The sequence below is a fragment of the Panthera onca genome, chromosome A1, assembly GCF_046562875.1.
Source record: "Panthera onca isolate mPanOnc1 chromosome A1, mPanOnc1 haplotype 2, whole genome shotgun sequence".
In the NCBI taxonomy this organism is placed as follows: Eukaryota; Metazoa; Chordata; class Mammalia; order Carnivora; family Felidae; genus Panthera; species Panthera onca.
The window spans coordinates 148613348-148639754 of record NC_138339.1 but is presented as its reverse complement, the minus strand read 5'-3'; the positions used below and the strand labels follow the sequence as shown (position 1 = coordinate 148639754).

The window sequence follows — 26407 nt, the reverse complement described above, 5'->3', positions numbered from 1 at the left end:
CTTTCTCATAGCATAATGTTTTTGCAGTTCATTTGCCTAGTAGCGTTTATCAGGAATTCATTCCTTTTCGTTGCTGAATAATATTCCATTGCATGGATATACCACCTTTTGTCTCTCCGTCGAACAGTTCATGTGCATTTAGATTTCTTCCAGGTTTGAGCTATAATGAGTAATGCTACCATGAATGTTTGTATATAAGTTTTTATACACACATTTCTTTTTCTCTTGGGTACTACATAGAACTGCTAGCTTAAGTGGTAAATGTATACTGAACTTTTGAAGAAATTGCCAAATTGCTTTCCAAAGTAGCTGTTCTTTTTCACAGTCCCATGTAGGAGGGCTTCAGTTCTTCACATCATTGCCAACATGTGCTATTGTCTGTCTTTTTTATTATAGCCGTTCTCGTGGGTGTGTGGTAGTGTCTCACTGTGGTTTGTTCCAAATCCAGTGAGCCCCCTCTGGCAGTGAAGCTGTTGGATGGTATAGCCTGACCAGTCATGGGCTGCTGCTGAGCTGACAAGTGTGGGGGAATGTGAGCAGCCCCAGGCCAGAGTGCCACAGACTCTTACTGTTCTCACCCAGAGTTCAGTGGCTTTTCATGGATAAATTCTTCTCAATTTCTCATTTGCTTTTGGTCAATTTCCAGAACCCTAACTGGTTTTTTAGATTTCTTTTTTTTCTCCAGTTATTTTTAAAATTTATTTAAATTTTTTATTTAATTTAACTTATTTTTTAAATTTACATCCAAGTTAGTTAGCATATAGTGCAACAATGATTTCTGGAGTAGATTCCTTAATGCCCCTTCCCCATTTAGCCCATCCCCCCTCCCACAATCCTCCAGTGACCCTCTGTTTGTTCTCCATATAAATCTCCTATATTTTGTCCCCTTCCCTGTTTTTATATTATTTTTCCTTCCCTTGTGTTCATCTGTTCTGTGCCTTAAAGTCCTCATATGAGTGTAGTCATATGATATTTGTCTTTCTCTGGCTAATTTCACTTAGCATAATACCCTCCACATAGTTGAAAATGGCAAGATTTCATTCTTTTTGATTGCTGAGTAATACTCCATTGCATATATATACCACATCTTCTTTATCCATTCATCCATCAATGGACATTTGAGCTCTTTCCATACTTTGGCTATTGTTGATAGTGCTGTTATAAACATTGGGGTGCATGTGCCCCTTTGAAACAGCATACCTGTATCCCTTGGATAAATACCTAGTAGTACAATTGCTGGGTTGTAGGGTAGTTCCATTTTTAACTTTTTGAGAAACCGCCATACTGTTTTCCAGAGTGGCTGCACCAGTTTGCATTCCCACCAGCAATACAAAAGAGGTCCTCTCTCTCCGTATCCTAGCCAACATCTATTGTTGCCTGAGTTGTTAATGTGAGTCATTCTGACAGGTGTAAGGTGGTATATCATTGTGGTTTTGATTTGTATTTCCTGGATGATGAGCGATGCTGTGCATTTTTTCATGTGTCAATTGGTCATCTGGATGTCTTCTTTGGAGAAGTGTCTATTCATGTCTTTTGCCCATTTCTTCACTGGATTATTTGTTTTTTGGGTGTTGAGTTTGATAAGTTCTTTATAGATCTTGGATACTAACCCTTTATCTGATATGTCGTTTGCAAGTTTCTTCTCCTATTCCGTCACTTGCCTTTTAGTTTTGCTGATTGTTTCCTTCGCTGTGCAGAAGCTTTTATTTTGAAGAGGTCCCAATAGTTCATTTTTGCTTTTGTTTCCCTTGCCTCTGGAGATGTGTTGAGTAAGAAGTTGCTGCGGCTTAGGTCAAAGAGGTTTTTGCCTGCTGTCTCCTTGAGGATTTTGATAGCTTCCTGTCTTACATTTAGGTCTTTCATTCATTTTGAGTTTGTTTTTGTGTCTGGTGTAAGAAAGTGGTCCAGGTTCATTCTTCTGCCTGTCACTGTCCAGTTTTCCCACCACTTGCTGAAGAGACTGTCTTTATTCCATTGAATATTCTTTCCTGCTTTGTCAAAGATTAGTTGGTCATACGTTTGTGGGTCCATTTCTGGGTTCTTATTCTGTTTTTTTTTTCCCTCCAGTTTCATCACTGTTTGGTGGGGGAGAGAATTTGCTGATCTCCTCACTTCACCGGAATGCCACCCTCATAGACTTTTAGTTGAATATTTTTTCCTCTGTATGTCTTCTCCAGATATTTGTTTATTTCTGTTTGCTTGTGTTGGTCTCTATGTTCTACGTTGCAAGGGACATTTGCCTTGTCTGCACATTGGAATCACTTGGGCATCTTTTCAAATCCCAGTGCCCAACTGCAGCCCCAGAAGATTACATCAGAATCAGATGGCTAGACATCTGAGATTCAAAATAGTTATAAGCCATTGAAAAATAAAAACATCAACAAAATTTTAAAAAGAAAAAATAGAAATTAATAAAGTATAAAGAAAAAAAACCTAGAGGTGCCCAGCTGGCTCAGTTGAAAGAGTATGTGGCTCTTGATCTCAGGGTCATGAGTGCAAGCCATGGGTGTAGAGGTTACTTAAAAATAGATAGACCTTTGGGGCACATGGATGGCTCAGTCGGTTAAGCTCTTGACTTCGGCTCAGGTCATGATCTCAAAGTTCCTGAGTTTGAGCCCTACATCAGGCTCTCTGCTGTCAGCATGGAGCCCACTTCAGATCCTCTGTCTCCTTCTCTCCCTGCTCCTCCCCCCACTCCTGCACGTGTGCTGTCTCTCTTTCAAAAATAAACATTAAAAAATAATGCGCCCGGGTGGCTCAGTAGGTTAAGCATCTGACTCTTGATTTCGGCTCAGGTCATGATCTCATGGTTGGTGAGTGTGAGCCCTGCATTAGGCTCTATGCTGGCAGTGCTGAGACTGGTTGGGATTCTCCCTCTCTCCCTCTCTCTGCCCCTCCCCTGCTCATGCTCTCTTTCTCTCAGAGTAAATAAACTTAAAAAAATTTAAGCTTTTTAAAATAAAATAATAAAATTAATAAATAAACTTTTTTTTTTTTTTTGGAGAGCACAAGCGGGGGAGGGGGACAGAGAGGGAGGACAAAGGATCTGAAGCCTCCTCCACACTGACAGGCTGACAGCAGTGAGTCTGATATGGGGCTCAAACCCATGAACTGCGAGATCATGACCTGACACTCAACCAACTCAGCCACCCAGGTGTCCCAATAAATAAACTTTTAAAATAAAAACAACCCCTACTCTCTCCTATGTTTCCTCTTTACTCACACCACTGCCATGCTCACACTTCTGACACTAGATGTGTGGGAGTTTTCCCCATACCACACAATTCTGTGACATTAGCTGGCTGTCCTACAATTTAATTCAATTCTGACACCATCTACCTGGAGATCGCTACTGTCAGATCCCACCGGTTAAGAGCTCAGTCCATGAGACTGACCACACTTCAGATGCCAATCACAAGGAGTAGGTCCCCAGGTTACCCACAATGCCTGTCCAACTTGGCTCCAGATCAGGGGTTCTCATGATCCCCTCCCCTTGGATTTGGTTATTTGCTACAACAGCTCCCAGAACTCAGGGAAACCCTTATTTATGTTTACCAGCTTATTAAAGGATATGATGAAGGATATAGATGAACAACCAGATGAAAGGATACATTGGCTGAGGTCTAGGAGGGCTCAGAGCAAAGGCATTTCCATCCTATGCCATTGCGGGGGAGTCATCCTTCTGGCACATGGATGAGTTCACCAACCTGAATCCCACATTTTGGGGATTTTTATAGAGGTTTCATCACGTAGGCATGATCCATCATTAACTCCATATCCAGGCCTTCTTCCCTTTCTGGAGAATGGCGATGCAGCTGAAAATTCCAAGCTTCTAATCATGGCTTGGTCTTTCTGGTGACCAGCCTCCATACAGGGGCCCACCAAGAGTCATCTCAGTAGAACAAAAGACATTGCTATTACCAGGAAATTTCAAGGGATTTGGAAGCTCTGTATCAAGAATAAGGGTCAGGGTACCTCCTGGCTCAGAGGTTTAAGCGTCCAACTCTTGATTTCAGCTTAGGTCATGACCCCATAATCCTGGGATTGAGCCCCATGTCAGGCTCCACACTGAGCAGGCAGACTGCTTAAGATTCTCTCTCTCTCCCTCTGCCCCCCTCTGCCCCACTCACATGCATCATGCATGCACACACACTCTCTCTCAAATAAAAAAATGTTCTTAATTAAATAAATTAAAAAAATAAGGGTCAAAGACCAAATATTAGAGCAAAGCATACTTAGTGGTACTCTTATCACTTAGGAAATTAAAAGGGTTTTATTATTTTTTTAATGTTTATTTATTTGAGAGAGAGAGAGAGAGAGAGAGAGAGAGAGAGAGAACATGAGTAGGGTGAGGGCAGAGAGAGAGGAGAGAGAGAGAATCCCAAATAGGCTCTGCAGCTGTCAGTAAGGAGCCCGATGTGGGGCTTGAACTCATGAACTGTGAGATCGTGACCTGAGTCAATGTCGAGTCAGACGCTTAACCCACTGAGCCACCCAAGTGCCCCTAGAAGGTTTTTAGAAGTCCTGTGTCAGGAACTTGGGGGGTGGGGTACAGACAGTATATACATTTTCTATTATTTCATGATACCAACAGAAGAGAAGGAACACCTCTTGCTTATAACAGAATGCTTAGGACCTACTGACAGATATGAAGTGAGCCCTAGGCTCCATGCTGTCAGCACAGAGCCCGAAGCAGGGCTCAAACTTAGGAACATGAGATCATGACCTGAGCTGAGATCAAGAGTTGGACACTCAACCAACTGAGCTACCCAGGCGCCCCCTCAAATTAACATTTAAATAGGACAACAAAAAATGTTTTTTTTTCTGCTGAAAATAAGCACTATGTGGCCTGTGATCTGGTCCCAATTGCCCTCAAGACATGTTTTAAATAAAGCTCAGCTAGCACATGTTCTGTGCAATGATATGATGCACATTCTCAGCCTACTTTTGACTCTTCAGAAAGACTTTGAAATCTTCCACTCCCCAGTGGAGCTCAGCGTTCCCATGCCTGCCTGCTTGCCTTGCCCACTCCTTAGCCTCCTCCACTCAGGCCTAGATGCAGACTCAGGTTTGGTGGTGCTTCCTGGTTACAATGCGGTTATCTAGAGCAGATAGAACATGCATTAGCATTTTTCCAGTTTTTTTTTAATTAAAACAGAAAATTCAAACATTTTTTCATATAGAGGACTTGCAGATTCCAAAGAACATGCGTGATGGGGTGCCTGGGTGGCTCAGTCATTTGTGTCCAACTCTTGGTTTCGGCTCAGGTCTTGATCTCACAGTTTGTGGTTTCAAGCCCCGCATGGGGCTCCGTGCTGACAGCTCAGAGCCTGGAGTCTGCTTCAGATTCTGTGTCTCCTTCTCTCTCTGCCCCTCCCCTGTTCTCTCTCTCTCTCTCTTGAAAATAAATCTTGAAAACAAAAACAAAGACCATGGATGAGACTAATTTTAAGGCACAATGGCTTCAGAGCAGCATGGGAAAGAGGGCAGGAGTATAGCCACCTTTAAACCACTACCCTGGCCTGCCCTGCATGCTACACCCCACCCCACAGCTGTCACCACCAAGCCCAAGAGGACGAGTGAAGAAACTAAAGAAGAAAAAGCCTGGGGCGCCTGGGTGGCTCAGTCAGTTAAGCGTCCAACTTCAGGTCAGGTCATGATCTCACGGTTTGTGGGGTTGAGCCCTGCGTTGGGCTCTCTGCTGCCAGCACAGAGCATGCTTTGGATCCTCTGTCCTCCCCTCCATCTGCCCCTCCCCTGCTCACTCACTCCCTCTCAAAAATAAATAAACATTAAAAAAAAAAAAAGATGAAAAAGCCCAAGGGAAGGATAAGCCACAGAGCAGATGGGCATTCTTTCCTGCTTAATTTGCTCTTCCATAAAAAGGCACCTTGCAGAATAACCAAATATAACCAAATATACAAATAACCAAAGGGAGCAAATAACCAAATATATAAAAGGGAGCAAATAACCAAATATACAAAAATGGAGGTGCCAAATAAAGCTTGTGCATTCTTTATAACGGTGTTCTTGTGTTCTGTACCATCTGAATGACTTTTATCAAGTTTTATACAGATGCAGAATTCTTTTTTTGTACGGTATGTTGGCACAGAGAACGCCTCATTGTTTTGGGGAAGGGCAAATGTCACACTAACAGAGTTATCTCAGGAACCAAGTGAAATAGCCACAGGGCTGAAAACAAGAGTTTGTGTCCTTGGTTTTGGGAGTATTCTTCTCAATTGCCAAGAGAAGGGATTCACTGACATTCACAGCCACTGTGGCATTTGCCTGTGGTGTGAGGAAACAAAAATTCATTTTTTAGGTCCTCTTCTCCATTCCTTTGTGCCCTTAGAATGAACTTTATGTCCTTAAACTCAGATGTGTTGGTACCTAGCACTCCTTTCCTTGGGGGCTCCAGGTCTGGTCTTTTCAGGGATGACATGGGCACTGAGTTCCCTAAAAAAGCCAGGAAGCAATGTTTTTTTTTATTGTGGACCTTAAATTCTGCAGTTTTCATGACATTTCCTCAAAATCAAGGTCTGCTTGTGAAAGGAGTTAACATGTTAATTGTTCCTCATTTACCTAAACTTCTCCCATTTAAATAATCAAGTAAAAATGTCCTTGGGTTTTAGGGTACCTTGGTGGCTCAGTTGGTTGAACATCTGACTCTTGATTTTGGCTCAGGTCATGATCTCATGGTTCCTGAGATGAAGCTCTGAGCTGAGCTATGTGCTGACAGCATGGAGCCTACCTGGATTCTCTCTCCCTCTCTCTGCCCCTCCCCCTCCTCTCTCTGCCCTTCCCCTGTGCACGCGTGTGGGCACACTCTCAAAATAAACATTAAAAACAATAATAAAAATAAAAGGTATCATGGGGCGCCTGGGTGACTCAGTCAGTTAAGCGGCCCACTTTGGCTCAGGTCATGATCTTGCGGCCCATGGTTTTGAGCCCTGCGTCGGGCTCTGTGCTGACAGCTGGGAGCCTGTAGCCTGCTTCAGATTCTGTGTCTCCCTCTCTCTCTGCTCCTCCCCTACTCATGCTCTGTCTCTCTCTCTGAAAGATGAATAAATGTTAAAAAAAAAGTATTAAAGCCCATTTGTTTTAGGAAAAACATTACTTAAACCTTTTCAACTTTCAGAAAAATCTACATGTTTCTGAATATGGGCTCAATTTTAAGTTCTACCTTAGTGTGATATTTGTTTCAGAAGTGAGACAATGAATATGTTATTGAGCCACAGGGGGTAAAAACCTCCTGATATTAATGTGTATCAACAGCTATCAAACACATTCATATTCGGGGCCCCTGGGTGACTCAGTTGGTTAAGCATCAGACTCTTGAACTGTGAGATCAAGCCCTGAGTTGGGGTCTGAGATAACAGTCTGATAGGGATTCTTGGGATCCTCTCTGGGGATTCTCTCTCCCTCTCTCTCTGTCCCTCCCCTGCTCTCTATCAGTCTCTCTCTCAAAATAAATAAATAAACTTAAAGAGAAGACTTCCTTGGGTTTTATAGCTTTCCCTTTTTTGTAAGGAAATAAGGGAAATTGAAAGTTTCTGTATACCATGGCCACCCATGACCTGCATGAAATGCTGAGATTGTTAATGAAAATTAGCCTTAATAATATCGATACAATTTGGAGAGAGATACAGAGAGAGGATGAATCACTGGCTTGATTAAAATATTCCTGGGCTCTGATTCCATGTCCATCAGACAACCTTCTGAGGGCTGATTTGAGCTCTCAAGTGTCCTCGTGATAGGAAGAGAGAGCTTTGAACAGTGAGCATGAGGGTTTATTTGTGGAAACTGACATTCTAATTCTAAAATTAGGATGGAAATTCAATTATATAGAATTCCAAAGGACCTAGAAAACCAAAGCGATCTTTAAAGAACATTGTTGGAAGATATATACTACCAGATATGAAGACTTACAATAACTAAGCTATAATAATTAAGAAAATATGGTATTGGTACAAGAATAAAGATCAATGGAAGAGAACAGAGAGCCCAGAAACAGACATTTGGACATAGTCACATGATGAACAAGAGATGGGACTGCGACTAGGGAGGAAAGGCTAGTCTTTCTATCATTGGTGCTAGGTCAAATTGACATCTATATGGAAAAAAAATCAATTCTCACCTCACACTGTACACAAAAATTAACTCAAAATGTAGCACAGACCTAAATGTAAAGCCAAAACCACAAAACCTCCAGAAGAAAACAGAGGAGAAAATCTTAGTGACCTTAGGTTTGACAAAGAATTTTTTTTTTTTTTTGGCAAAGAATTCTTAAATAGGACACAAAAAGAATGAACTACAAGAGAGAAACTTGATAAGCTGGACTTTATAAAATTAAAAACTTTTACTTTGAGGGGCGCCTAGGTGGCTTAGTCGGTTAAGCGTCCGACTTCAGCTCAGGTCATGATCTCATGGTTTGTAAGTTCAAGCCCCATGCTGGGTTCTGTGCTGACAGCTCAGAGCCTGGAGCCTGCTTCAGATTCTGTCTCCCTCTCTCTCTGTGCCTCCCCCACTGCTTGTGCTCTGTCTCGCTCTCTTTCAAAAATAAACATTAAAAAATTTAAAATAAGGGGCGCCTGGGTGGCTCAGTTGGTTGAGCATCCGACTTCAGCTCAGGTCATGATCTCACGGTTCGTGGGTTCGAGCCCTGCGTCGGGCTCTGTGCTGACGCTCAGAGCCTGGAGACTGTTTCTGATTCTGTGTCTCCCTCTCTCTCTGCCCCTCCCCTGTTCATGTTGTCTTTGTCTCAAGAATAAACAAACATTAAAAAAAATTTTTTTAATTAAAATAAATAAACGTCATTTATTGTCAATTATACCTTAATAAAACTGTTCAAGAAGAAACTTTCCCAGGAGGTGACACTACCTGCTTGCTCTCCCCCAGGATGTGAGCTTCTCTGGAGCTGGGTCCAACTCCCTGGAGGGCCATGCAGGAGGCTGAATTAATGGGGAGGCCTGTGGAAGAGGCCCTTGAGGTCAGGAATGCCAAGCTAGGTGATGGCAGTCAACTTGGGCGTGCTTGGCAGGTAATACCTTCCATTTTCCCAACACGTGGTGCTTGTCCTTCAAACAGGCCCAGCTCATCCCTGCCTCCAGCCCCCAATCTTCATGTAGCTGAGATGTTCTCATCATTTAGGTCTTAGCATGGATGTCAAGTACCTTTACTGAACACCATGTCCTCAGGTCATTTTCTGTATTTCTCTATTTTCTTTTCCTTTTTTTTCCCCCATTGTATGCACCACAATTAAATTCATTCATTCTTTCTTTCTTTTTTCTTTCTTTCTTTCTTTCTTTTTGGGGGGAGCACAAGTAGGGGAGGGGCAGAGAGAGGGGGACAGAGGATCCGAAGTGGGCTCTGCACTGACAGGCTGACAGCAGCAAGCCTGAAGTGGGGCTCGAACTCACAAACTGTGAGATCATGACCTGAGCTGAAGTCAGACACTTAACCGACTGAGCTACCCAGGTGCCCCTCACAATCAAATTCATTTAGTTATTTAAAAAAAATTTTTTTTAATGTTCATTTATTTCTGAGACAGAGAGAGACAGAGCATGAGTGGCGGAGGGGCAGAGAGAGAGGGAGACACAGAATCTGAAGCAGGCTCCAGGCTCTGAGCTGTCAGCACAGAGCCCAACGCGGGGCTCGAACTCACAGTGAGATCATGACCTGAGCCGAAGTTGGACACTCAACTGACTGAGCCACCCAGGCACCCCTCATTTAGTTATTTTTTTTTAACATTTAAGTTATCTCTACCCTCAACATGGGGCTCAAACTCATGAGCCCAAGACCAAGAGTTGCATGCTCTATCAGCTGAGCCAGCCAGGCGCCTCTCTTTTCATTTTTACTATTTATCCTCTTCCTCTCTCCTCTATGCTGCTGGGGCCCCAAAGATCCCTTTTACTGGTGATGCACCCACCTCATACATGCGTTAAGTGCTGGCTGACAACTCACAGCTCCCCTGGCCAATACATCATGGGAAATGAAGGGTAGGAGAGAAGGGAGAGGGTGTTAAAAACTTGCTTTCTTGTGGTAAGGAGGCCTAACTGTGCAATTTATTCAGTTACCTATGGGATGGGGCTGAAACTAGTTTCCACCTGAGGCCACTCTCCTGCTTACTTTAGTTTGTTGCCCTGCCCTGCCTGTTTCCCCCATCCCTTCTCCTGGAAGCACTTCCCCAATAAATTACTAAGCAAGAATTCTCATCTCAGTCTCTGCTTCCGGGAACCTGACCCATGACACCCAGACACTAGAAACTATCTTGTTTTTGTTTTATTGTTTTAGGGACTTATCTTGTTCGATCAGTCCCTTACATCAAATTCCTATCTCTGGCTCTGCTTCTAAACCTCCCCCCACGCACCACCACCACACACACCCCCACTATAGTTTGATAAGCGAACATCTCCTTCACTTCTGTACAACCATGCCTGGAACACAGCAGACAAGAACTGCTGAATATGGGAAGAGCCCAGGGTCTGTTTTATAGCTAGACCGTGTGCACCCCTTCTGTCCCAGGCTGGCCCAACCTGGAGGCATTGTGAGTCATAGCTGGTGGACAGCAGCTTAGTGGTTCAGGAATGGGGCCAGGCCTGGGACAGCAGCTTGGCACCTCCGACACATCCTCCAGGTGAGGCACAACATGCAGTGAGTATTACTGGGAAAGGGCCCTCTGGGAAGACGCAGCCTTAAACATGGGCCTGGCTGCACCTCTCAGGCTCTCTTTGGGCTTTCAGAGAGATGATGCCCTGAGCCAGATCTAGGGGGTAGTACCACCCCTTCAGCCCAGCTGTGTGCGAGAGGAATAAGTGTGTGTTGGATTGATGAAGGCATGATAGAGTTCTATCCCTTTTCACCCTCCTGGAGAGAAGAGGAATTTAAAAGAGAACACATAGCCCTCTTCCCATTTAATAGAGTCAGCACGTATAGGCGCTGGCGGAGACAGAGAATGAAACTTGTCTGTTATCTGGACTTTAGCTTCCTTGAGGATGTAGTCTACTTGGGAGAAAAGTCATGTGTAGTCTGCATAACCTCTATGACTTTGAATCCTAAGCATAGGTCCTAGCCCATGGCACAGGCCCCCAAGATGTCACTGAGCATAATGCACCACTGTCACCTACATACACATCTGGGTTCCTAGCTGGACCAGTAGCATCTTGAGGGCAGGCACAGGCTAAGAACCCCTGCCCAGACCAAGCCTGGCCCAGAGCAGTTTATAAAATAACTGAACGTGGCAATAATGCCTTTGTTTATTTTAGACATCCTACCAAATACTTTCCTGAATCCAGATCTAGCCCTGGCTTTGTCATCCAGCAGTGCCCTCTTATCCACAGAATGAAGTTTATGCCCTGGTCCCCTTTCTAGCTTCCTCTTGTATTCCCAGCCGAGTCCCCTACACAAACCCTACTCCAAACTCTTCCTTACATGGGGAACATGCAAGCTGTGCCTGGCTCTTCACTCTGCCTAGAGGTTCTCCACTGTCCACCCTCAATCCACATGGCAAAGTCCTACTCAACTTTTAAGTACCCGTCTTTATTGTTCCCTTCTCCTGGGACAGCAATCCCTTCCAGCAGCCTGTCCTATGCTCAGAAAGCAAGGGATATGGTCCTTCATCCACATTTTGTCTCCTGGGCCTGACACACAGTGGTGTTTGGAGAAGGTAGTTTCAGGAGATTGCTGTCAGTGCCAGTGTGCAGGGATGGGCTCCTCAGCGACCAGCACCCTAGTGCCAGCCTCAGAGCTAAGCCCTGTCCACCGATCCTCGCGGTTTGACCGGACAGCCTGTCCAAGCAGGCTGCTCACCCGGACTCTTGCTCCCCAGCAGTGCCCCTGGCTCGCCTTCATCATTCTGGACACAGGGCCTCCAGAGGCAAGGGCGCAGCCCTGGTCGCCCACGTCCTTGAGGCTCGGCACTGGGCACCCACGCGCCCCACAAGGTCCACTCGGTCCTCGCCCTGGAGGCCTTCAGGTGTCTTAGCTCAGGCCACATCAGCCGCCTGTGGGAGCAGCTGCAGCAGTTCTGGGCCGACCACTTCTCGCAGCGCTTCTCCCCGCGGCGCCCGCCGCTGCGCCGCATCTCCTCCATGTCCACCTTCTACTTGCTAGACCACCGGACGCGCCAGGCCGAGCTGGGCCTCAGCTACGGCGCGCCGCGCACTCGCCTGAGCGACGAGGCCTTTGTGTTCCGCGGCGGCCAGTGGACCACCGAGGGGCAGCCGCGGCGGTCGCGACCGCCGCTGCCCTCACCCAGCAACTCGGGCTGGAAGACGCAGGTGCAGGGGGTCAACAGCCAATTGTTGCTGGAGGAGAACAACTACCTGAAGCTGCAGCAGGAGCTGCTCATGGACATGCTGACTGAGACCACAGCGCGCATGCACCTGCTGGAGAAGAAGTTCGATTCCCAGGCCAGCCCGGCGTCTGGGGCGCGCTCCTGGCAGAGGAGGATGCGCAAACGCGAAGGCGCGAACGCGGTGCTCTTGCTCCAGCCGCGCGCTCTGGAGTCGCGGTGACGCAATAAAGCCCGTGCGGCGCACGCGCATTTCGCTCCTCGCTGCTGGCCCCGGCGCCTTCGTAGGCAGCCAAGTGGGGTCGGCTCGGGCTCGCGACCTGCGGGTAGGGACCGTCACTTAGTGCGCGTTAGTGGACGGGTGACTCAGCCGGCAGCCCGTCTCGGGAGGGCGCGATAGGGCGTGGAGGAAGGTGTGTGTGCGGCCCGCTGGGAACGCGGGGTGGGAGCCAGGCTTGCACAGGGCAGTGCTAGGGGAGGGAGGAGTGGAGTGGGCGCGAGGATGGCAAGCAGGGGTGAGCAGTGGCGTTCCTGGCCGAAGGAACGGAGGACGAAGTCGGGGAGACAGTGAAACCTTGGGAGCTCAGCGATGCAGGGTGCGGTGAGGCGGTCAGGCGGAGAGGGTCAGGGACCTCTCTCTTGGCTCCCCTGGCTTAGAGGAGCGGCGCGGGCCAGAGGGTTTCAGCCTGAGTCCGGGGTATGTGTATTTTACGAAGCTTTCTCGAAACTGGGCCTCAGCCTCTCCCAGCTGCTGTGTGGCTTTTGGCTGGTAGCTTCTCCGTTACAGGTCTCCTTTCCTCCTCTGTAGAATAAAGGGTTTGTCTCACCCGGGGTACAAACAAGCACTCTCCAGAGCTAAGCCTGTAACACATTTAGGATTTGCTCCACCCGCGTTGTTTAAAAGTTTTGCATTAGTTGTCAACATTAAAAATTTTTTAAAATATTTATTTAGTTTTGAGAGGGGGGAGAAAGAGAGAGGGAGACACAGAATCCGAAGCAGGCTCCTGGCTGGCTTTCAGCACAGAGGCCGAGGCAGGGCTCCAACCCACCAATGAGATCATGACGTGAGCCAGTCAGTCGCTTAACCGACTGAGCTCCCCAGGTGCCCCTAGTTGCCAACATTTAAGAATTTGGAAATTTCATATTAAAAATCCAGATTTCCTGTGCTCTCAAAGAGACTTGGCCATCCTGGACCTTCATTTTGTCCTACAGCAGTGGCCTTGAGCTGAATCCTGGCTGTTACCTCCTGGTGAGCTTCACTCCTTTCTTCTGGTAGGTGTCTGATTTTGCTCTCCTCCTAGATCCATTTTGGATCAGGGACATGGGGGGGTCTGCTTTCCCCCAACCCCTATACACACAAAGTATAGTAGAAGGTGCTTCAGGGAGTGTGTTGTACTTGTGGGTGATGTAACTGCACAACAAAAGGTGGTGACACCAGTCCTTGCAATCTGTAAACTTTTCCTTGGAATGTAGACAGGGCATTTCAGCAACCACTGAAACCTGAGAGCATGGACCCTTTTCCCTAGAATCAGGTAATACCTGTGAGAGAAGTGAGTGTCCTGCCTCCACCTAACTTTCCTTCAGCAGTAGACTAGGGATTACTAAACAGCTACTTTGATAGATGTTTTTCTGTGGGTTTGTTTTTGTTTTGTTTATTTTAAATGTTTATTTTTGAGAGAACACATGTGCATGAGCAGGGGAGGGGCAGAGAGAGAGAAGGAGACAGAATTCGATGCAGGCTCCCCACTGTGAGCACAGAGCTGGAAGCAGGGCTCTGTCTCATGAACCCTGCCAGATCATGGCCTGAGCCGAAGTCAGATGCCAGACTGAGCTACCCAGGCGCCCGACTTAACAGCTACTTTGTACAAAGATGTGGACTTATTTATTCAATCAGGAAAACAACACAAAACATGTCATTAGACACTAAGTTTAATAACATTTTGAGCAGTGCTTTTTTTTGTATTTTAGTAATTCTGTGTATACATTAATGTAAATTAAATAAAAAATATTTAAAATAGTTATGATGAAATCAATTTTCCTTTTAAAATAATTAAGAAAGGGGTGCCTGGTTGCTCAGTCAGTGAGGTGTCCAACTTTATTCAGCTCAGGTCAGGATCTCATGGTTTGTGGGTTTGAGCCCTGCATCAAGCTCTATGCTGACAGCTCAGAGCCTGGAGCCTGCTTCTGATTCTGTGTCTCCCCCTCTCTCTGCCCCTCCCCTGCTCATGCCCTGTCTCTGTCTCTCAAAAATGAATAAATGTTAAAAAAATTTTTTTAACTAAGAAAGGGGCACCTGGCTGACCTAGTCAGAAGAGTGTGTGCTCTTGATCCAGAGATTTTGAGTTTGAGCCCCATGTTGGGTGTAGAGATTACTTAAATAAAATATTTAAATAAAATAATGAAGAAAAAATATATACAGACAAGGAAATGGAAAGGGAAACAAAATGATAACACCAGAAAAAAATCAAGCCCAAAATAAGGTGCTAATGGAGAAACTAAGTGAAAGATGCCAGACTCAAAGGGTCAGATATATGATTCTCTTTATATAGTATACCCATAATAGGCAAATCCAGAGAGACAGGAAGCAGATTGGTGGTTACCAAGGGCTGGTGGCGGGGGGGGGGGGGGGGGGGGGGGGGGGGGGGGGGATTTGGGAGGAGGCAGTGACTGCTTAGCAGGCAAAGGGATCCCTTTTGAAGGGACGAAAAATATTTTGGAACTGTTTGGTAATGGTTGTACAGCACTGAATGCTCTAAAAGCCACTGAATTGTACACTTCAGTGAATTTTGTGTTACGCGAATTTTACCACAGTAAAAAAAAAAATTTTTTTTTAAGAAAGTGCTTTACATAAAAACATGAAGTAGGGGTGCTTGGGTGGCTCAGTCCGTTAAGCGTCCAACTTCGGCTCAGGTCATGACCTCACGGTTTGTGGGTTCGAGCCCCCTGTCCGGCTCTGTGCTGACAGCTCGGAGCCTGGAGCCTACTTCGGATTCTGTGTCTCCCTCTCTCTCTCTGCCCCTCACCCACTCACACTCTGTCTCTTTCTCCTTCAAAAATAAACCTTTTTTAAAAATTAAAAAAAAGAAACATGCAGTAAAACGACATGAGTTGTAGGGAAACAGCTAAAATCATAACAATGATCCAGGAATGCCTAAAGTTTAGGGAATATTGCTTTGATCAAAATACTTAACAATAAAGTAGCTGTGCTGGCAGACCAGAGCAGCAGGCAGGCAGGGAGCCCCATGTTTAGGGAGAGGCCATCCAAGTGGAGAAAGGGCCGGAAATAAATGCAGCAGGATGATATTTTGAGATATCTGACTTTGTTCTTCCTGCTATGGAATTTCAGCCCCTGACTGAGGCAGCCAAGTGTATTGCCCCAGGGAAGGATGTGACAAGAGCAGAAAGCTTGAACAAAGGACTCTTTGTGGCTTTCACCTCCTACAGCTCAGAACTCTGGGGATCAGAGCTTTGCAGAAAAATATTTTGGGGCTTGAAGAGGGAGGTCAAAGAGGCCGCAGATTTGTCTACAGCAAGAGGAAAGATGAAGGGAAATGGGAGCAGAGAAGCTGGTAGGTCTCCCATCTTGGAAAGAAAAAAATTCCTTATCTTGACCCTACATTACTTTCCAGCTACTGCCCCATTTCTCTGCTTCCCTTTATAATGAAACTCCAAGAAGTTTCCTGTATTCACTGTCCTCAGTTCCTCCCCTCCCTCTTTGCTCTGCTCTGTCAAAGATGCCATCACCCTGCTATGTTGCTTTGTCCTTCGCCCATTGTCCATCCTCACCTTGGCCGATCAGCATTTCAGGCAGTTGAGGCCTCCTCCTCCTTGAAACACTGTCTTCACCTGGCATGGGGGAGGGGGGCACTGCACTCTCCCGATTTGCTTCGTCCCTCACACCGTTCCCTCCTTCTCAGTGTCTGGCTGATTTTACTCTCACTTCCTTCAGGTATCTGCTTAAAAATTTTTTTATGTTTTTATTTTATATTTGAAAGAGAGAGAGAGCAAGCAGGGGAGGGGCAGAGAGATGGAGACAGAATCTGAAGCAGGCTCCAGGCTCCGAGCTGTCAGCATAGATCCCAACATGGGGCTTGAACTCACAGTGAGATCATGACCTGAGCTGAAGTCAGATGCCTAACTGGCTGAGCCACTCAGCCCCTAGGTATCTGCTTAAATGTCATCTTTTCAGTGAAGTTTTCCCTGATGACTCTATTTTTTCATTGTTTTTTTTAGAAGTTTTATATATTTATTTTGAGAGAGAGGGAAAGCGACCAGGGGAGGGCCAGAGAAAGGGGGAAGGAGAGAGAATCCCAATCAGGCTCTGCACCATCAGCGTAGAGCCCAACGTGGGGCTCGATCTTAGGAACCCTCAGATCATGACTTGAGCGAAGTCAAGAGACAGACGCTTAACCTACTGAACCACCCAGGGACCACCCCTCCCCGCCCCCCACCATGTCTCTATTTAAATGAGCATGTGTTCTCCCCAGCTGAAACCAGACCAGCACAACTTACCCTTCTTTCCTGTTTTGTTTTCTAACACCTGTTACCATGTGATAAGCTGTATATTTTCTTGTCCTTCTCCTCCCCCCCACCTCTTACCCCACCACCACTACTAGGACACAAGCTCCATAGAGCTGTTATATTCTCTCCTGTATTTCAGTGTAGAAAAGTATTTAATGACACTTATTAGGACCTCTGAAAATATTCCTAGAATGAACATGAAAGAGCGGACCTAGGCTGGCCAACTCCATTTTGTTCTGTGTCCTCCATCTTGAGTGACTATGTCCCTGACATGGCCCCCTTTCCCGGAAAACCACAGAAAGAAATTCCCATTCAAACCTCAGACCACACCTCCTCCCTTTGAGTAACTTCCAGCTCACCGTTCAAACCTCCCATTCAAACCACGCCTGGCAACCTGCACAACGGGACTCTGACCCTTCCCCAGCCAATCGGCTAAGGCCATGACCATTACCCTGCCAACTGCCCCTAGATCCCTATAAAACCTTTGTGCTTTTGAAACTCGCTCTCTCTCTCCCTGGCATCTCACCGCTGCATCGGTGCAGGTAGGGGATTGAGCTCGAGCTAGCTTGAGTAAAGGCTCTTTGCTTTTGCATCGGACTCGGCTCCCTGGTGATCTTTGGGGATCACGAATTCTGAGCATAACATTTGGGGGCTCATCCGGGATCCCCAAGACTCCCGAGGGACCCCCGACCCAGAGAGCCTGACTGGCCATGGTTAGTGTCTGTTCGTTCCCTGTCTCTTCTCTGTGAGCTCATTTCTGAAATTCTGGTAGTGCCCAGTGCAGTCTAAGTGGACGCACTGGAGGACCTTGGGCCAGGAGTTTTAGAAGACATTCCGATCCTCCCTTCTGGAGGGACGTGGATTCCCCTCAAAGGTCTGAGACGAGGTGGGTCGCTCCCACCGGTCGGTGTGAGACCGTCGTCTAGCTTTCAGTTTTGCTTCCACGGAGTTGGAAGAGTTTCTAGGGGCCCTCTGTTTGTCTGTTTCTGTGTTTCTCTGTTTTGTTCTGTGGACTTACTGGACGGACGTTATGGGACAGACTCAGACTACTCCTCTAAGTATTATGATTGATCACTTTAAGGATGTCAGGGGAAGAGCTAACAACCTCAGTATGGAAGTCCGAAAGGGTCGGTGGCAGGTTTTTTGTTCTAGCGAGTGGTCAGCTTTCAATGTCAGAAGGCCGCCAGAGGGAACCTTCAAGCTCCCTACCATCCACTGAGTCGGGTATCATCTCTCGGCCTAAGATGGGCCATCCTGATCAGCTCCCTTACATTATCACTTGGCCGGACCTTGTAGAAGACCCACCCTCTTGGCTTAAGCCCTTCCTAGCCCCACGCCCTCTGGAGCCAAAACCCATTCTCGCTTTGCAGGGGACAGAAAAGAAGGAGAACAAGAAAAGTCTTACCCAGCTTTCAGCACCCCTCTACCCTGTCCTACAAGGGGGGACTGAAGAAGAATTAATTTTTCCTCCCCCATGTAACCCCCCTAGGATGCCGGAAGAACACCATCCTCCTCCTCTGGGGGAGACAGATGCTGTTCTGAGAGCAGGAGGCGGAAACGCTCCAGTGGGAAGCCCGCCCTTTACCAGACAAAGGGCTCAGAGGGAGCAATCCATCTCTGCCGCCAACTCCACTATTCTGCCCCTGCGAGCCACCGGACCCCCAGACGCGGAGGGGAATCAGCCCTATCACTATTGGCCTTTCGCCACTAGTGACCTCTACAATTGGAAAGCTCAGAATCCTAAGTTTTCCAAGAAACCGGCAGGGCTTATTGATCTGTTAGACTCCGTTCTTTTTACCCATCAACCCACATGGGGCGATTGCCAGCAGCTTTTGCAGGTCCTGTTCATGACTGAGGAAAGAGAAAGAATCCTCAATGAGGCCCGAAAACTAGTTCTGGGCGCAGATGGGAATCCCACCACCAACCAGGCTCAGATAGATGCCTCCTTCCCCTTAACTCGGCCCCAGTGGAATTTCAGCACGGCAGAAGGTAAGGAGAGGCTCCGGGTCTACTGCCAGACTCTAATGGGGGGTCTCCAAATGGCTGCTAGGAAGCCAACCAATTTGGCCAAGGTAGGAAATGTGCAACAGGAAAAAGATGAATCTCCAGCTGCCTTTTTAGAACAGATCATGGAGGCATTCTGTACCTATACCCCCATGGATCCAGAGGCTCTGGAAAGCAAGGCAGCTGTTATCATGGCCTTTGTAAACCAATCGGCCATAGACATTAGGAAAAAATTACAAAAAACAGATAGACTAGGAGAAAAAAAGTCTGCAGGACTTACTGGTGGTAGCCAAAAAGGTATATAATAATCAGGAGCCTCCTGAGGATAAGCAGGCTCGCACCATGGTGGCTGCCAGCAGTAAGCAGACTCGAGACCTGGCCAGAATACTACTAGCTACCACTGCTGACTTCCCCGAGGAACGAGACCGCCGTCTCCGGCAGCTGGCGGACGACTCAAGAGGAGGTAAAGGAACCACCAAGGTGGGTAGGCAGAGGCTGCAGAAAGATCAGTGCGCATACTGCAAGGAGATAGGGCATTGGGTCTGAGATTGTCCGAAAAAGGCCAGCGGGAAGGGAAGCAAGACTGATCGAGTAAAAGTCTTACAGCTAGATGAACGGAGTGATTAGGGGAGTCGGGGTTCAGACCCTCTCCCTGAGCCCAGGGTAACTCTTAAAGTGGAGGGGACCCTGGTTGACTTCCTTATCAACACTAGAGCACAACATTCGGTCCTCCACATCCCACAAGGAAAGCTAGCCAGCAAGAAGTCCTGGGTACAAGGGGCAACTGGTATGAGCCAGTATTCATGGACTACCTGAAGAACGGTAGATGTGGGGACGGAACAGGTATCCCACTCCTTTATGGTAATACCGGAATGCCCCTACCTGCTGTTAGGACGGGACTTACTGACCAAGATTGGAGCTCAGATAACTTTCAGACAAGGGGGCGCCTCAGGTCACCGATGGCAAGGGCTACCCCATCCAGGTCCTGACCATGAAACTAGAGGATGAATACCACCTCCACAAGGAGGCACTCTCGAGAGAGGATAATATAGACAGATGGCTACAAGAATTCCCCTCGGTTTGGGCAGAGACGGGGGGGATAGGACTAGCTGCTCACAGGATCCCGGTCCTGGTAGAGCTCAAGCCAGGAGAAGGTCCGGTAAGAATCAAACAATACCCCATATCTCAGGAGGCCCAGAAGGGGATCCAGCCACACATCTGGAGACTACGAAGCCTAGGGGGACTAGTTCCTTGCCAATCTGCCTGGAACACCCCCCTACTGCCGGTCAAAAAGCCTCACACAAATGACTATCGACCGGTACAAGACCTCCGGGAAGTAAATAAGAGGGTCACGGACATACACCCAACTGTTCCCAACCCATATACTCTCTTGAGCTCCTTGGCACTCTCCAGGGTCTGTATACTGTATTAGATTTAAAGGACGCCTTCTTCAGTCTGCCGCTGGCACCCCAGAGCCAACCCTTGTTCGCCTTCGAGTGGCATGATCCAGAGGAGGGCTACAGCGGGCAACTCACCTGGACACGGCTGCCTCAGGGGTTTAAAAATTCGCCCACCATCTTCGACGAGGCACTACACGAGGGCCTGGGTGAGTACAGAAAGGAGCACCCTGGCCTCACCCTCCTACAGTACGTAGATGACATCCTGATTGCTGCCGACACAGCCAAAGACCGTGAGCAAGGGACCCAGGACCTGCTGGCTACCCTGGGGGCCTTGGGATACAGGGCAACCACGAAGATGTCTCAGATATGCAGGGAGAGGGTAAGTTACCTGGGATACATCCTGGAGGGCGGACAGCAGCGGTTATCAGATGCCAGAAAAGAAACTGTCCTAAAGATCCCTACTCCCACCTCCCAAAAGGAAGTAAGGGAATTCCTAGGATCTGCCGGCTACTGCTGCCTCCGGGTTCCGGGTTTTGCTGAGATCTCCAGGCCCCTATATGAAGCTACCAAAGAGGGGAAAACATTTAAATGGACTGAAAAAGAAGAAACTGCCTTTAATCAGTTGAAAAAGGCCCTCCTAAGTGCCCCAGCCCTGGGCCTGCCAGACATTACGAAGCCCTTCCATCTCTTTGTAGACGAACACAAGGGAATAGCAAAAGGGGTCCTAACTCAAGCCTTAGGCCCTTGGAACCGCCCGGTGGCTTACCTGTCCAATAAGCTAGACCCAGTGGCTGCTGGCTGGCCGCCATGCCTAAGAATTATTGCGGCAACAGCACTCCTAGTCAAGGACGCAGACAAACTGACCCTAGGACAGGAGATCTGGATCACGACCCCACACGCCATTGAAGGGGTACTGAAACAGCCTCCTGATAGATGGATGAGTAACACACTTATGACTTATTATTAGAGTCTCCTACTCAACCCTCCATGAGTGCAGTTCCACCCCAGTGCGGCCCTCAATCCTGCAACCCTGCTGCCCGACCCTGACCTAGATGCTCCACTACATGACTGTGCGGGGATCCTGGAGCAAGTACATGGATTCCGGACGGATCTGACCGATTGGCCCCTCCCCGATGCCGAGGCTACTTGGTCCACTGATGGCAGCAGCTTTGTGCAGGATGGACACAGATTCACCAATAGGACACCAAAATAGAGCAAGTTATATCTGCCTGCAAGACCTGCCAACTCACCAATGCAAGAGCCACATCAAATAAAAAAGGAACCAGGCTCAGAGGCACCAGACCAGGAGCCCAATGGGAGGCCGACTTCACTGAAGTTAAACCAGGAAAGTATGGTTATAAATATCTTAGTATTTACAGACACCGTCTCTGGCTGGGTGGAGGCATACCCAACCAAGCATGAAATGGCTCAGACAGTAGCTAAGAAGCTACTAAAAGACATCTTACCCACATATGGTTTTCCTGCCATGGTAGGATCAGACAACGGACCAGCTTTTATCTCGCAGGTAATGCAGGCAGTAGCCGAGGCTGTGGGGGCAAACTGGAAATTACATTGTGCTTATAGGCCCCAGAGCTCAGGACAGGTAGAAAGAATGAAAAGAACCCTAAAAGAGACCCTTACCAAATTAACCATGGAGACTGGCGGGGACTGGGTGACTCTCCTACCGTATGCCCTTTACTGGGTTAGGAACACTCCTTACACCCTGGGTTTTACTCCCTATGAAATCATGTTTGGCAGGCCACCCCCTATTATTCCCAACCTTTGAGCTGAACTTCTTGCTGAGTTTAAAGATCAAGAACTTTTTCTTTCCTTGAGAGGGCTCCAGAGGGTGCTCGAGGACATTTGGCCGCACCTCCGTGCCATCTACGAGGCTGGCCCGACGCTGACACCTCATCAGTACAGGCCGGGAGACTGGGTCTACGTCAAGAGGCACCACCGAGAGACCCTCGAGCCGCACTGGAAGGGACCCTACATCGTGGTGCTGACAACCCCCACCGCTCTCAAAGTAGACGGCATCGCGACCTGGGTCCATCACACCCACGTTCGGCCAGCGGACCCCTCCACGATCCGGAAGGACTTTGTCATGCGATGGGCTGTCAATTGGGACCAACACAACCCGCTCAAGCTCAGGTTATAGCACATTCGACCCACCTGATATTGGTAACTCTGTTAGCTCTGCTTGTCACTGCTCATGCTGCCGAGAGTCCCCACGCCCCCCAAAACATCACCTGGCAGATCATAGACACCAGCTCGGGGACAATACTTAATCAGACTTCCCAGAGCCACCCCAGGGATACTTGGTTCCCAGAACTTTGCGTAGACCTCCAAACTCTGCTCCCCTTGTCACCATATGCCCCCGGATTCCATGCGCAGAACCTTTATTTCTATGTCTGCCCCGGCCACTCTCCCTCGAGCTCATGTGGGGACGTGGCTGACTACTTTTGCGCCTCCTGGTCATGTGTCTCGACGGGGCACATCTGGTGGACCCCACCACGCTCCGGAGATCTCATTGTGGTAAAGCGGCCCAGTGGCCCTCGACCGCCATATGCCTGGGGGCGTGGTAATCCCATAGTTATATCCTTTACAAGCCAAGGTAAAAAAACAACAGGATGGGAGAGTGGAAAAACCTGGGGACTCAGGATATATGACTGGGTTAGGCTGGGAGCCAAGGACAAGGGAACGTTATTTACCCTCCGAATGCAAGCGACTCCCCTTGCCCAGCAGTCCCCCACAGGGGTAGGACCCAACCAAGTACTAGTTCCCCGACCTGCCCCCACCCGGACAGCCACTCCCAGAAACACCTAGACCTTGGCCACACAGCCCTCCACATCCCCTGTCCCTACCGGAGCATCACCTGCATCTCCTGCCCCAGGTCACAACTTACTATCTGATACAGACCCCTGTGGAGCACAGTTGTTGGAGCATACCAGGTACTAAACACTTCTAGACCCGACCTGACCAAGTCCTTTTTGCTCTGTCTAGATGTCCGGCCCCCATATTACAAAGGTATTGCCATTAAAGGCAATTATACAACAGCCTCCAACTCTAGTTCCTGCAGATGGCAGCAGGCTACTGCAAGACTAATCCTCCAGGCGGTAACAGGGCAGGGCACTTGCATACGCCACGTGCCCCCTGGGCAGTCACATCTCTGTAATGAAACCCTAACAGTCCCCAGGGAGACAGTGTATCTACTTCCCCCCGAATATGCATGGTGGGCTTGTTCCAGCGGCCTCGCTCCCTGCGTCCACTCCCAAGTCCTTAACTCCTCGAAAGAAGGCTTCTGCATACTCGTGCAGTTGATCCCCAAGCTAGTGTACCATTCGGGGGAAGAAATACTTAACAGGTTAGGCTCTACTAACCCCTGAAGTAAGAGAGAGCCTATTACAACCCTAACTCTGGCTGCGCTCTTGGAACTGGGATTAGCGGGGGCAGGGACCGGAATATCCTCACTCGTCATCCAGGACAAAAACTACGGAACCCTAAGGGCAGCCATTGACTTAGACATAGAATTGAGAAATCAATTTCTCATTTACAGGAATCCCTTACTTCCTTATCAGAAGTAGTACTCCAAAACAGAAGGGGATTAGACTTATTATTCATGCAGCAAGGAGGACTCTGTGCAGCCCTAGGGGAAGAATGTTGCTTCTATGTTGATCACTTGGGGGTCGTAAAAGAATCTATGGCCCTCATAAGGAAAGGGCTGCAAAAACAAAAGTTTAGAGAGAGAACAATCTCAGTCCTGGTACGAGTCTTTGTTCAACTGGTCTCCCTGGTTAGCTACCCTCATCTGGGCCCTTGCCGGACCCCTCACCATCCTGCTCCTACTATTAACCCTCGGACCCTCTATCATCAACAGACTGGTCCAGTTTGTCAGGGACTGCATAGGGGCCGTCCAACTAATGGTCCTCCGTGCTCAGTGCAAGCCCCTAATAACAGAAGAGGACAAAATAGAAATGCAGCCGGTCCCATGATTGGGTCCATAAGCTACATGACAAGGGGGGAATGAAAGAGCAGACCTAGGCCGGCCAACTCCATTTTGTTCTGTGTCCTCCATCTTGAGTGACTACGTCCCTGACATGGCCCCCTTTCCCGGAAAACCACAGAAAGAAATTCCCATTCAAACCTCAGACCACACCTCCTCCCTTTGAGTAACTTCCCGCTCACCCGTTCAAACTTCCCGTTCAAACCACACCTGGCAACCTGCGCAACAGGACTCTGACCCTTCCCCAGCCAATTGGCTAAGACCACAACCATTACCCTACCAACTGCCCCTAGATCCCTATAAAACCTTTGTGCTTTTGAACCTCGCGCTCTCTGGCATCTCACTGCTGCATTGGTACAGGTAGGGGATTGAGCTCGAGCTAGCTCGAATAAAGGCTCTTTGCTTTTGCATCAGACTCGGCTCCCTGGTGATCTTTGGGGATCACGAATTCTGGGCATAACAAAGGTCTACAGGACCAGGCACCTGAATCCCAGGGAGCAGATGGTGTCTGGCCTTTGTTATTGGCCCAGATGTCTGATCCCCTAGGAGGCAGGAAAGATGTGCTAGATGTGTTGGAACTTTTGGTTACATCTTATCAGCCCACCTCTGACTTTAGCCACAGCTATGGTAGACGGCTCCATGTACACTGTCAGTGCCTCGTTTCAAGTGTCTACTGTAGGTTTCTCTGCTTTTCTGCTTTAGGGCTTTCTCCTAAGCCTCAGGACCTCTCTCAACCATAGGCATAGCCTGGGAGTGCAGGTGAGTTAACGCCTTCTGAGGCAACCTTCAACTCATAAGGGACAGAAGCCAAAATACACTTTGTTGAATTTTCCTTCTACCCTGTGTCATTCTCCTCCCTCCCTCTCATTTCCTGGATTCACCTACCATATCAACTGCCCCCAAGTTCTAGACTCAGTCTCTGCTTTCATGGGGATTCAAGCTAAAACAGTAGGAAGTAGCAATGGAAGGGAGACTATAGGGATAGGAATCTAGAACTGGCTCATCTACCATTCAGAATGCCACAGCGACCTCCCACCACTGGGGTGGTGATAACCCCCAATCTGAAGCATAAGACTTTTCCCTTTGGTAGATTGGAATGAGAAGTTGAAGGGAAAGCTTGGCTTATGAAGTAGCTTTGGCCCTTGAAAGATGGGAAGGCAACTGTAATTACAAGGATTATAGGGGTGGCTAGTTTTTCTAAACCTGCTTTAGAAACTTTGGAGAAGGCATGTAAGACTCAAGTTAGCCCACTCGACTGAGGGCATGATATGAAAGCCAGAAAGTCTCCCGAGGCAACGTAAATGCTAACTTGGGGCGCCTGTGTGACTCAGTCGGTTAAGCATCCAATTTCGGCTCAGGTCATGATCTTGTGGTTCATGAGTTCGAGCCCCATGTCGGGCTCTGTGCTGACAGCTCGGAGCCTGGAGCCTGCTTCGGATTCTGTCTCCCTCTCTCTGCCCCTCCCTGCCTTTGTGCGCTCTCTCTCTCTCTCTCTCTCTCTCTCATAAATAAACAAAATTAAGACATACTTACTTTTTCAGCAAAGCGTGCTGAAAACTGGGCCCACAATTTAAGCATAAAGGCAGCAGAGCTGTGGAGCAGACCAGTGGATCCTCAACAATTTTCCTGTGCTAGAGTCAGGGCTTGAAGGGGACGGTGGGGGGGCGGGGGGCGGAGGAAGGTGGGATCCTGAGGCCTGGGCCTGGCATGGGGTTGTTTGGGTGGATATATCTAAGAGTCTTGAGCCTGAGAGCCCTGAGCAGTAGCTGCTTCCTTGCCTTGATATAGAAGAACAGTCTAGTTTGCCTGGAGGCTATGCAAAGATCTCACTTGAGGTGAATGTCTTATGCAATAATGCTGATCACTCTCACTATCACCTCCGCTCATTGCCTCCAGACCAACAACTAGAATTGGGTCTCAGCATGGCCTCTGCAGTGAAGCACAGTCCCTACTCTAGGAGGAAATAGCTCAGTCACCCAAAAACTTGCAGGACAGGTCTGACTGCAGGGACTGGGGAAGTATACCCAGGGAGTGGATCTTGAAGGTACCAGACGGGGGTGGGATACAGAATATTGTCGAGCAAGTTGGTTGATACAGGAGCATTTCCCATGACTGAAGACTTAAAGTGCTGCCAAGAACACCCAGAGCTTGTCCTAAGGTGCTTCTGGATGACTCCGGAAGTTTGGA

General features: G+C 48.1%; 1 protein-coding gene across 1 annotated transcript; it reads left to right on the top strand.

The window, feature by feature from the left end:
- The first annotated feature begins 12368 nt into the window (after positions 1 to 12368).
- LOC132681702 (retrovirus-related Env polyprotein from Fv-4 locus) lies at positions 12369 to 24633 on the top strand. Its single transcript, XM_081796349.1, has 3 exons — positions 12369 to 12618; positions 13449 to 13564; positions 22056 to 24633. The coding sequence occupies exon 3, from the start codon at positions 22327 to 22329 to the stop codon at positions 23041 to 23043; it is 717 nt and encodes a 238-aa protein (XP_081652475.1). The 5' UTR covers positions 12369 to 12618; positions 13449 to 13564; positions 22056 to 22326; the 3' UTR covers positions 23044 to 24633.
- Positions 24634 to 26407: the final 1774 nt, after the last annotated feature.